Consider the following 12,996-nt stretch of genomic DNA (forward strand, 5'->3'; position numbering starts at 1 on the left):
GCCTGAATCTGAGGCAGCTAAATGGAATTCAGCCATCATTAATTTTGTCAGAGGGGGCTGTTTAACTGATCTCTTTGGAAAGACTTAATAAACAATGAGAAATAACTGACTATAATTGTGATTCACTTGATCGTCTCCTTAAAATCTAGAGATTTATCAGCTCATTTGATCTGCGTGTCTGGATTGGTCTGACTGATGAAGAGACAGAGGGAGTCTGGAAATGGGTAGATGGGACAAACGCTACTGAAACGTAAGACATTCTCCATTTTCTCATCTATTGACTGTCTACACTCTAAATGTGTGTCAGAACAGGGAGACATTGATGAAGTAACAATAAAGTCCAGGGTGGTCTTAATGTGTCTCTGGAGACAAAGTCTGCACAGACTTGAATTCAAAGATTAAAGAAGACAGATGATACAGAGATGAGCTCTGCTCAGCTTTATATAATGACAATAAAGAACTGTGTTTGTGTGAGTTCTGTCTACAGATTGTGTGATTGTGAACATCCATGATGTGACTCCTAAATCAAACACCTGACATTTCTCTTTCTTTATATTCACTTTTATTTATGTGGGACCTCATAATATCATGCACTGAAAGTACAATTCACAGATGTCAACTGTATTGATTTATAATATTTTTTGTCTAATCAGTTTTTGTTCATCTCTAGGTACTGGGGAAACAATCAGCCAGATAATTATGAACAAGATGAAGACTGTGTTGTGATTTTAACACACCCCTCTGATTCACAGAACTGGAATGATTTGTCCTGCAGTAAATCATCAGACTTTATCTGTGAGATTAATTTATAAATACTCAAATACAACAAATGATTATGATATGCTCTTTGAGTGATTCCACATCTGTTTTGCGCTCACATATGTGAAACATCCAGAGGCGTGGACTCAAGTCACATGACTTGGACTTAAGTCAGACTTTTAACCATAAATTTGATGACTGTAACTTGACCTGAAAAAATCAAAAAAGACTTGCAACTCAACTTGGACTTGAACTCCAATGACTTCTCTTGGGCTTGAGCCTTGTGATTTGAAAATCCTTGACACCTTCTGCCAAGCTCAAAGATTAAAAAGTCTGTTGTTTAAAAAGTCTGAATCCATGAATCAATTATTGTCCCCTAATTTCTTGAATCAACTACCAGGGTCCCAAATGATCACCTGCCAAACACCAAAGGGGGGAACTTTTCTGTTTTGTGAGTAAATCTATAAAAATCCCTCAGATTCTCTCTCCCAATAGATCTGTGAGATCCACTTTGTTTTGAATTAGTCAGACAGCATCCAATCACGTTGCAGGACAGAACCATAACTAACATTACAAAAATGAGCTCCAGTTGGAAGCGACCAAACACAATTTGGTTCACCCACAAAATCACAACAAATTCCAACATCGCTTGATATTTGTTGTTGTACAAAGGACAGTAAGTCGAGGCTCACATTTGGGGCTGAGAGCATTATGACCTGTTTAAGATTCAAAATTCAAAGTTTAGGACTTGGGACTTGACTCGAGGCTTGTCTGTCTCGACTTTGGACTTGAGTGCAAAGATTTGAGACCTACATGGGACTTGCACAGCAGTGACTCGGTCCCTCCTCTGGAAATATCTCACTGTACATTCTGCTCCTGTGAAAACACAGGAGTGCATCTCTGCTGTATTTTTATTGAATAAATCACCTGCTGAGCTCAAACACTTCACTAATGTTGTGTTCATTAAAGCTACAATCAACTTTCATATTGTGTTGATTCTGGAGGTAAAAGGATTTCCACAGTAAGAACCACAGAATGTAACATCAAAAATAAACATGTGGGGCCTCATAATAACATGAACTGGAAGTATAATTCACAGATGTCAACAGTTCTAATATTTTAGTGATGGTTCAGTTTCTTGGCTGATGAGTTTTTGTTCGTCTCTTGGTACTGAGGACATAATCAGCCTCATAATTATCCTCCAAATGAAAACTGTGTTGTGATTTTAAGCCCGTCTCCTGACTGAAATAACTGGAATGATTTAATCTGCAGTGTTTTATCAAACTTTATCTGTAAGAAAATACTTTGTTAAAATCAAATTATTGTGATATGCTCTTGGACTGATTCTACATCTGTTTTTCTGTTTTGTTTTGCTCTCACTCATGTGAAATAACAGTAACATGCTGTACATTCTCCTCCTCTGAGAGCAGAGGAGTGCATCTCTGTACTCTGTTGTTTTATGCAGAAATAAACTGCTGTGCTGATACTTCACTAAGACTATATTCATTTTTTATTTGTTTTTGTCTTTATCATGTAATAATAACAACAAGCAAAATGCTAAATAAATATATTTCTCCCAGGATCTCTGATTAATTCTCAGTCCAGATAGATAGATAGATAGATAGATAGATAGATAGATAGATAGATAGATAGATAGATAGATAGATAGATGAGTAAATAAGGTGAATCTACAGGCTTTTACTTAATGATGATGAAAACTTACATACTTTCTGCCCAGACTTCACTCTGATAAACAGAAGAATAAGAACTTGTTCCGCCCAAGTTGTACAAACCTGCGTATGTGGTTTATTTCAACACAAGCCTGATGTCAGAGAAGAAATAACATAATGACAAAACACTAACTTCTTCCTTAATAACCCTCATGCTAGTCCTCATGAAGGTCGGGTTCAGTTTTTTAGTCCACAAAAGACTTTTGAAGTTTCACAGGAAAACAGTGTTGCAGAACCTCCCAAATAATGGGAGTGAATGGTGACCAGTTTTCAAATGCCAAAAAACAACAGAACAAAAACATAAAATTCCTCCATAATGCTCATCTGGTATAATCCAAGTCTCCTCGACATGCTGTTCACTTGCACATGCACACTTTTGCACCACACACACCCAGTTCAGGCGGTGTGCATGTGAACATGGCTCCAAGCTGAGGATGGACAGTGAAGACAGACTATAAACATGGTGTAAATTAGGCTTGGATTACTCTAGACAAGCAGTATGGAGGCATTTTATGTTTTTGTTTTGTTTACTGTTTGAAAACTGGTCACCATTCACTAAAGTTGTTTGTGATATTCTGCATTGTGATTCTGTTTTCTGTGAAAATCCAGCAGTGTTTTGTGACCTGAAAAACTAAACCCAACCTTCAGCATCTCCGGTTGAACTGTCCCTTTAAGGTCTGCTTACATTTCACACAGCTTTGTATCCAGGTTCATATATATTCATGCCTTGATGGAGAAGATGCAGACAACTGGCCCTTTTCCACACACAGAGCGGGCCTGGCTCGACTCAGTTTCCCATCAGCCCAGCAGCAGCAGGGGTTTGCACTTCCATTACAACAGGATTACCAGCTTCAAGGTGTCTTTAACTAAAGAGGAGCTCGAGGAGACTTGAGCTAAACGGCTGTAAAGCAGTGGATAAACTATTCATATAAGACTCTGGAATAAACACAGATTCCTTAAATTCTTCACAATAAAAGTTGTTTTGTTATTTAAACACTTTTATTATGAAGCAACACTGACAGGAAATGTTTTCATTCGGGGGTTTTATCAGCAGTACCATGACTCCAACACAGTTGAAAGCGAGTATGAAACAGTAAAATAATGCAGATACCTGAAAGTACAAACAGCAAAACAGGAGAGAAACTAAACTTCAAAACATCAAGATTCTGTTAGAAACTACAAAAGTGCTGAGAGCTGAAAATAAAGAGACTGTAAGAAACATCTTTCTCTCAGCTCTCCTGCACACACAAGCTGAGTATCACAACACTCAGTTGTTGGAGGGGCAGAAAGAAGGCTCATCGGTTGGTCGTGGTCAGCAAGACGTCACCGCAGCCCACTTGGAGGCAGGTCAGGCTCACTTTGGCCCCATTCCAGAGTAGGTCCATCTCACAGAGGTGGGTAGAGTCGCCAAAAGTAAGAGTATTGTTACTTAAGAATTATATGACTCAAGTAAAAGGTAAGAGTAATAAAGTATTAAGTGATAAAACTACTCGAGTACTGAGTAACTGCTGAGTAACTTCTGATTTATTGTTTTAATAATCAGGGCATGAATGTAATCAAATAGACAAAAATATAATGTGCAAATTCAAATGTTGCCAAACAATACCCCTATAACCAAAACAATAATAAATGAAATCTTTACAAAATGACATAAATTAAGGCAAATTCATCCACAAGAAATAGTAAATCCTTTATTACCAAAACATTCTCTTCTGTCAGACGTTTTTGAAACCAGTGCCTTGTAAACAGCACTTGACCACTGTGTTTGAACTCTTCAAACATTATTTGGAGTGAGGTTTAAAAGTCAGTGAGCGAGAGTCTAGGTGTTTGTTATGCTGAATGAAAGGAGTGGAGCAGATAATAATTTAGTCATTTCAAAACATTTTATTCATTCATATCATTCTTACAACATTCATACTATGCTGAGGTTCACGGTGCTCAACTTTTTGATGATTATACTCTTTGTGTTCATTCTTCCTATATCCTACAGCACATTTCCCTTGTCATTACTGTACACTGAGGTTGCAAGGTTTCTATCATAGTCTTAAAGGATGGTATCTCAACCAAAGAAAATGGTTGGCTGGCTTCACATACAAAATTTAACACAAGCTTGTTAAGCGTTGCCTGTGTTATCACATTAATTTCTAAACTGTTCATGTGGAGGCAGATATTTAGTGTGATTTTGTGTATACGTGGTATTTCTGTTTAACTTTTTACAGTGAGTTGGCCTGGATGTATTTGAATGTATCTTCTCCTTTTGTAAAACATTTGACAGTTATTTATGACATTATAACAGGGCTAACATTAGCCTATCCACAGACAGAACTCATCTACAACTTACCGCAGTGTGTTCTCTTAAGTTTGAAGTGGAGTTCTTATAGGCTGAAATGTCAACGTTTCTTTTTTGAAGTCTGTAAAGTAAACATGGTTTTCATGTAAGGCCACGGGTGTTCTGCCTCTTCTGGTCGTCTGTGTGTGCTCCCGCATAGTCAAATTGCATATTCCTCCTATTATCCTCAAATATCACCAACACTTTTTACCCTCGGGGTCAATCTGACCCCAGGGATATTTGCCTCCAGAAAATGATTTACAGAAAATTGTTGACCGAGTTTTTGTGTCAGGCACTTTGTTTATTTGTTGAATACATAAATAATCCCTTGATAATGAAACCTTGACCTGTCCTCTAGCGCCACCATCAGGCCAAACTTTTAAATTAGAATTAATTTATCTGGAAAAGTTTTCATCCAAATCTTCTCAAATTTACGGACAACATTAATGACCACAAGAGTATGAATCCTATTGGTTTTGGTGATGATGTGACCTTTCCTGCAGCGCCACCATCAGGTCAAACTTTCAGTTTTAGAGTTGGTGTATCTTGAAAATCTTTCATCCAAATCTAATTTGGGGTACACATTCATGACTCTGAACCATATTGATTGATGTTGGTGACCCCCCCCCCTTCCTCTCATAAACATATTTATTTACTTACTTATTTTATCTCCTTTTTTCGTAACATATTTGTGGTTAGTCATTGTAACCCTCTTTTCTTGTTGTTTGTGTTCTCCAGTTCTTCCGGGCTGTGGGTAATAAGCGGGCTACAATATGTCTTTGTTTCTCTCATTTAATATCCTCCAACACGGCACGACAGTATAAAAACAACTCCAACTTAGGGGTACAGCAACACCTCTACACACTGTGAAGCACGAGGCACTCTCTCCTAGTGTGTCACCTATATCTGTCCGTACTAAGACAAGAGCAGGTAGGAACTAATTAACACAACCAAGGGGATACGTCACTTAAAACACTGCACATGAACATACAAATGAAATAATATACAAAGTAATATAAATGATAATGAAATAATAATTTACAATAACGCTGTAAAAAATATTATTACTTAAATATAAATAATATACCTACTGAACTGCTAGATAAGAAACACAAAATTACACAATAAATTAAGTAATAAAAATAACCCAAAATATAATGTGTACAGTATTTACAGTTACAGTCATTATAAAGTGTCACTCTCCCCTCCTCTTTTGTTATCCGGGCGGGAGTTAAAGAGGTTTTTTTTGTTTTTTTGGTGTGTGTGTGTGAGGGGGGTTACATGTTTGAAAATTCACCCATTTGTGAAACAGAAAATCATAATGAGAGCATCAGTCAGATAGTCAGAACATGGAACAGTTCTTTATGCTCACAGTCAAGCTTTTAACCTACACTACTTTACACAGGATGTACAGAGAGTGTGTTCATGCTCCTTGCAGACATATTTCTTACATAGTGAACAGGTCATGCTGGTCTTAGAATCATTTCGGATGGGACAAACCTGACACCTGCCAATATTGTTCCCCTCCCCCATGTCATGTATCAACTCAATAGTATCAACTCTGCACCTCAGCGTTTTGCATGGTCGCCTCTTCAGGTATACTGAAGTTATACAGCCATTCCAGTTATCATGTATAGATTACAGTCACTTCCTCTGTTTTCTTCCCTTTTCAAATGTTCAGCAGACATTCTTTACTTCCCTCGTCTTTAGACACAGTATGGTGACATAAATGCTGAAATACTGAATGACTAGCACAAACAGAACAGAGCACGTCTGAGGTGAAGTTAGAAAACATGTCTGAGGATATCTATGCCAAGCCAGACCTTAGCAAAAAAGTTCGATTTCAGAGAGGCAAAAAGAAAGACGTGGAAGATGAAGAAGAAGAAAGAGGAAATGAAGACGTCTGTGGTAACATTGAGAATGTGATTTATGACAACTGCTGGACAGAGGGGAGTACTCCTCCACCGAAACCACCGGACAACACCACTGATGACCAACAGAAAAGTATCTGTCTATCTATCTATCTATCTATCTATCTATCTATCTATCTATCTATCTATCTATCTATCTATCTATCTATCTATCTATCATGTATCTATATATATATATATCCATCCATCCATCCATCCATCCATCCATCCATCCATCCATCTATCTATCTATCTATCTATCCATCTATCTACCTGTCTATCTGTCTATCTATCTATCATCTATCATCTATCATCTATCATCTATCTATCTATCTATCTATCTATCTATCTATCTATCTATCTATCTATCCATCCATCCATTCATCTATCTATCTATCTATCTATCTATCTATCTATCTATCTATCTATCTATCTATCTATCCATCCATCCATGAAATTTAAATGGCTGACACTTTCATACGAAAATATATTTTAAAACAAGATGATTATAATAGCACATTTTATACCAGAGTCATCAGTGTGTATTGTTAGTTTTAGATTTTGAAGGCTTTTAACACATTTCTTTTAAATGTTCGAAGCTGTGAATTCTTGTCAAAAGCAAACCAGATCATTTCAGGAACAACACATATTTCATATATACATCAATTCTTGATGAATACATTTTCACCAAAAGATTGAAATTACAGTGTTTTCATTAATAACTTTTAATGCTTTTTTTGGTGGGACATGATTTGTCACTGTTCTTAAGAATGGGTGTTTTCTGTCTATCCATCCATCCATCTGTCTATTCTGTCCATGTGTCTGTCTGTCTGCCTGTCTCATGTGTCCTACATACATGGGACACTGTGTTTAATATTACCTGATATGAACATTAGAAACATTACAATTTTTATTTAGGTATTTTGTTTTTCAGTTATGAGTTGCTATAAAAACTGGACATTGTCATCATGTTCGTATTTGTTACAGTAAATTTGTGAATGTAGGATGACAGGATGCTTGATACCAAACATCACATCACTTAACTAATTCATTTTAAAATAAACTCTCATCAGCTGTGTTTATTTGTGTCCACAGACACTTCAGTCAGTCCGTCTGAGGATGTCTATGCCAAGCCAGACCTCAGCAAAAAACTTCGATTTCAGACGAGTGAGAAGAAAGAAGAAGAAGATGAAGAAAGAAGAAACACAGACATCTATCAGAACATCAATAATGTCGTGACTGTGGTCGATCCAAGTCCTCTAAAGACGACTCTACCCAGAGCTGCTGGAGTGTTTCTGGGGCTGCTGTGTCTCGTCCTCCTGGCTGCTGTCATCGTCCTGTTGGTCCTCTGTAAGTTTGACAAATTCATCAAGTCAATGGTTATGATACATCACACTTACATATGATGTCAGTGATATGTGAGCCTCCAACATGTTGAACCTTTGCTGTTACAGGGATTCAAGACAAAAGTACCTGGAACACACAGAGAAATCAACTGTCAGTGGAGAGAGACAAACTACAGGCAATAAATGACAACCTGACCACTGAGAGAGATGAACTACAGGCAATAAACAACAACCTGACCACTGAGAGAGACGAACTACAGACAAATTACAGCCAGACAGAGAATGACAAAAACCTTCTGAAGGCAATAAACAACAACCTGACCACTGAGAGAGACGAACTACAGGCAATAAACAACAACCTGACCACTGAGAGAGACGAACTACAAAATCAGCTCCGTGAGTGAAGATATGTAAAATGATTTTAATTAGAGGAATAGTTTGATATTTTGGAAATTACATTTAAATTGCACAAGAAAATAAGTGTTACAGTTTTTCTCAGTCATTTGGCTCATTATTCAAATCAGTCTCTCAAGTGTCACTTGCAGGTTTAATATTTTTAACAAAATAAAATCTGACAGAAAGGTAGTGTGTTTGAACAGGGCTCTTAAAAACACTGTTTTTCAAATGTTGGGTCATATTTAGGCCTGTCAAAGTCAACGCGTTAATGCATGAGATTAATCTGGAAACAATAACGCACTAAAAAAAATTAACGCACGATCAATCGCGTCACGTGACTTAGGTAAAGTCTGTCTGTGTATACAGTCTGTGGTCTGTGTCGCCACTGGTGTTGTCACCTGACCGCTGAAATACGGAATCGTCCCGTATTTGAGGATTAAATGCGTCCCGTTTTGAATCAGTGCCGGACGGGGTTTGTCTCGTATTTCTGTTTCTGCCCGTGATCGGTTAAAACTCACTGCGATCGGTGATTTGATCACACACGAGAGTGGAAAACACTGTTAAACTCTTGGTTTGTCAGTGACAGTGACAATCAGACTAGTTGTAACTCCACGAGTGTTTCCTATGACAGACGGTGGCCTGTCAGATGTACGGCGGCTTCAGGGGGACAAAATTCTCCATTCACAACTAAGTGAACATAGACTGTATGGATGTGACTTGTATATGAAAGTTGAGGTGTGCAGACGGATACATAGGTATTTATTTAATACACTAATCAAAATGTAGTGCTGATGTGATAAAATAAACTATGATGTGTTATTATTTTTCACCAATCTGCAAAATAGCATCCTTAAATTGTAATGGATTAACTGTATTGCATCCTTCAGTACTATATAAGAAAGAATACAAGAAAATACAAGTAATATTAGTAATATGTAGTATTTCAACTGCAATTAATCGCGATTAATCATACAGTAATGTTGCTATTAATCAAGTTAAGTTTTTTTAATCGTTTCACAGCCCTAGTCATATTACATACAAAGAGGAAGTGGCTGTGTCTGAGTCTGCCTCAGACCAACATGAAGAAGTACGTGGTATTGACTCTGAGAGCTCGTCTGTCACTGAGTATGTTACAGGCAGTGGTGGACAGTAACGAAGTACATGTACTTGAGTACTGTACTTAAGTACATGTTTTGAGTATCTGTACTTTACTTGAGTATTTGTTTTTTTGGAAACGTCTGACTTTCACTCCACTACATTTCAAAGACAAATGTTGTACTTTTGACTCCACTACATTTCTAGGAAGGTTGTTGTTACTTTTCGACTGAGCTTTGAAGTCAGCTGTTGGTGTTTTTTCTTTTCTAAAATGCAGTTGGTCACATGCTGTGTTCCTCACAGAAGGAAACCAATCACAGTAGCTCCTCTCAAATGGGACTGATGTAAAAGCAGAAATACGTCCAGACGCACTAACAAGCACAAGCAAGCTCTCCCTCTTTCATTCAAACAAAAAGCGATAATGGTGACAGCAGGAGAAAGAAAAAATTAAATCTCAACATGTTATTATAATTATTAATTGTTCCAGGTAACTTTTAAAGTTGGATTGTTTTATCAGGGTGAAAAATACAGCATCATTCATGTATATATACTGCATCTGAAGCCAGAAAGAAATCTCAGTTATTTAACAGACTTGGAGAAATCCTTACAGTTATCTTCAATCTAATGTTATAATGTGATTTTAATACAGTTACATCAGAAAATGACAACAGCTGTCCTTTTTGTTTTTGATTATATTTCTATGCTGAAGTGTTTATAGGTGTTTCTATAGACTTTGTGGAGCAGAGTGGTTCTACAAGCATCAGTGCATCATTAGATGGTTTCAGAGAGTTACAAGCTTCTGTAAATGCATCATGAAAACAATACAGCGTGTATTGATATTAGAAAATGTACTTTGTAATTTGTACTTTTGAATACTTAAGTATTTTTAAAAACGTACTTTCGAATACTTAAGTATTTTTAAAACCAAGTACTCTAGTACTTTAACTCAAGTAAAATTTTGACTGAGCAACTTTCACTTGTAGTTGAGTAATATTTGACCAGGAGTATCTATACTTTGACTCAAGTACTGGGGTCGAGTACTTTGTCCACCTCTGGTTACAGGTGCACAAACTCCTGCCTGTCAGGAGTCCACTGTTTTCTTGAGGCTGGCTCTCTCTCCTGGGTTTATTTCATGCAGGTGAAGAGGCAGGACTTCACTGCTGCCTCCACAACTATGACTGTTGGCTGACTCTGACCACACAACCACCTAACAACCCCCCCCCCCCCCTCTCTCTCTCTCCCTCTTTCAGTCTGAATGAATAAACTCTCAGCCTCATTTCAAAGAGGTGATGAACTGAGTTCTCTTGGGTTCACCTCCTGCTACACCCCTGATTACATTTACTGTGAAGAGAAATTTCACCTTTGATCTTCCATGTAAAATGATATATCGACAAATTAGCCACAAAATGACGTCCATGTGATTCTTTGTTCGTTACTGTCAGCCAGGAGGTCATTTGCTGATTCAGCAGACTTCATTAACATCTAATGTCACATTGTGGAATACAGATGTATGTCTGACAGATGTTGATAAAGAGAACGATTTCAGAGAATTAACTCATAAGTATTGATCAGTGAACCATGTGTAAGTGCTTATTGTGCAAATTGCAGACAATTATACCTGTGCAACGACATGTGCAATTAACTTATATGAATGAGAAATTCAAATCTGTGTTGAAAAAAGTCATTCTAATTCAAGAATTGAGCCAAAGCAAATGAGAAAAAGTGTAAACCAGGCCGTTATGTAATGGTCAATTTCTTAACCAGACACCGTTGCCAGGCAACAGGTAGAGATTTTGGGCAGGGCCAAGCTAGCTGATTCTTGGTCCTGTTTAGAAGGGAACCCTGGATTTGCAAGAGTTGAGAAACTCTCTCAAGATTTGTACATGTTGTTTCATCATTGTGTGTGCCTTTCCTCAGGCTGTAGGTGCATCCAAGTCCGTTGATGCACTACACTGTAAAAAAGTTCAATTTTTCATTATTTATTAATTTACTTATATAATTTGTCTTTTGTGAGTAGCATAAAGGGACTACAACTAGCCTTTCACCATACAGCTTTGTGTATGTTATGTACAGACGGAGAGGACATTAAAGGGGACCTATTATGCTTTTCCTCTTTTCTGACCTATAAATGTTGTCACAATGTTGGATACTTGTGTTAAACGATTCCAAAGCGTCAAATAATGAGGTTCATGCATTTGGAAGCGAGCCCTGCAAGCTGTTTTGGAGGCTCTGCACGCTCTGTTTTACTGTCTTTTTTTAACGGTGTAGTAACATTGACGTCAATGAGTGCCAGACTTACTTATATGGTCATACCCCGGCATGTGCTCTAGGCCTGCCCCTCCCCCGCTCTGCTTCGGAAGTTATATCGCTGTTCTGAGTGGTGAACTATGAAGTGTTACTAGCAGAGCAGTAATCGCTCTCTCAGGCAGCTGTTGTAGCCACGCCCCCTACTGTCCTTGTCCTGTGTCACCCCTGCACACACCCCTCCTCAACATTTTTCCCTCTTTTTAGCATTTCTCAAAATGGTGCAGTGAGGCTCAGACGTGGGGATGCAGTTCCACTTCACTGTTTAGACATGGAGAGCTTTTTAACTGATTGATAGAACAGATGGGTAACATACAGCACAGCATATAAAAACTGAGAGTGGTGTTTCTGCTTGATGCTCTGAATTGTGTTTGTCTTTAATCGTGTCATAATGTTTTGTTACTGAAGACATGTCATTTATTTTATCATTTTGTGTCATTAAATAGAGACGCATTTCTGTCCGGACTATTGGATAAGGTTTGGCAAGAGCTGTTATTTAATTTCTAACATCAATCAACAAAATCCCAAGAAAACCTGGACTGACAGCAAAAAGTTCTGTGAGGATCAGGATGCACACCTGGTGATCATATCTAATGAGAAGGAACAGGTGAGTGACTTTGTTTTTATTTCATTCTCTGTAAACTTTTCTAAGTTATAAATGCTACCAAAGTACAAAACATGCTTCCCTTCCCAAACTCATCATTTGAATATTAGGACTTCCTGTTATCTGTGTTTTATGATGCAGTTAAAGGACCAGTGTGTAGGATTTAGTGGCATCTATACCTCATCTCACCCTCCTACTCATACGGCAGCCACAAAACTAATGCAAATGCTAGAGCCAGTGAATATTATATTCCACATTTCAAAATTCTGTTTATAAATCCCTGTAAATTTTACACACTGGATCTTTAAAGGATTTCATCTAAAATATAGACAACAACTAAACAAACCCGTTTGATAGTGTGTTTAGTATGAGGTAGAAGAAAAATTTAAAAAGATGAAGAAATAAAGGTCAGTGTGTCAAAACAGGTTACAGAAATGTATTTTAAAAAGGAGGAAGATGAATCCACAATGACTTGTACAAAGCTGCAGAAATAATAACCTTGTTCAGACCCAGTATTAACATG

At 37.6% G+C, this 12,996-nt stretch overlaps 1 protein-coding gene and 1 long non-coding RNA gene across 2 annotated transcripts in view; one reads left to right on the forward strand and one right to left on the reverse strand.

Moving 5' to 3' along the window:
- The window catches only part of LOC146330677 (uncharacterized), a 215,788-nt gene extending 203,865 nt beyond the window's left edge, over positions 1-11,923 (reverse strand). The window contains exon 1 of the long non-coding RNA XR_014769871.1: positions 11,662-11,923. This is a non-coding gene — a long non-coding RNA (uncharacterized LOC146330677). The remainder of the gene's footprint in view (positions 1-11,661) is intronic.
- Positions 6,564-8,478, forward strand: LOC146330694 (uncharacterized). The gene is made up of 3 exons (XM_084714409.1): positions 6,564-6,822; positions 7,824-8,078; positions 8,183-8,478. The coding sequence occupies exons 1-3, from the start codon at positions 6,612-6,614 to the stop codon at positions 8,476-8,478; spliced, it is 762 nt and encodes a 253-aa protein (XP_084570535.1). The 5' UTR covers positions 6,564-6,611.
- Positions 11,924-12,996: the final 1,073 nt, after the last annotated feature.

This window comes from Lutjanus erythropterus, chromosome 3, assembly GCF_056507025.1.
Source record: "Lutjanus erythropterus isolate fLutEry1 chromosome 3, fLutEry1.hap2, whole genome shotgun sequence".
NCBI classification, from domain to species: Eukaryota; Metazoa; Chordata; class Actinopteri; order Lutjaniformes; family Lutjanidae; genus Lutjanus; species Lutjanus erythropterus.

Coding starts and splice junctions, on each gene's coding strand:
- LOC146330694 (XM_084714409.1), top strand. CDS start 6,612: ATGTCTGAGGATATCTATGCCAAGCCAGACCTTAGCAAAAAAGTTCGA. Junction 6,823..7,823: donor CACTGATGACCAACAGAAAA/GTATCTGTCTAT, acceptor TTGTGTCCACAG/ACACTTCAGTCAGTCCGTCT. Junction 8,079..8,182: donor CATCGTCCTGTTGGTCCTCT/GTAAGTTTGACA, acceptor TTGCTGTTACAG/GGATTCAAGACAAAAGTACC.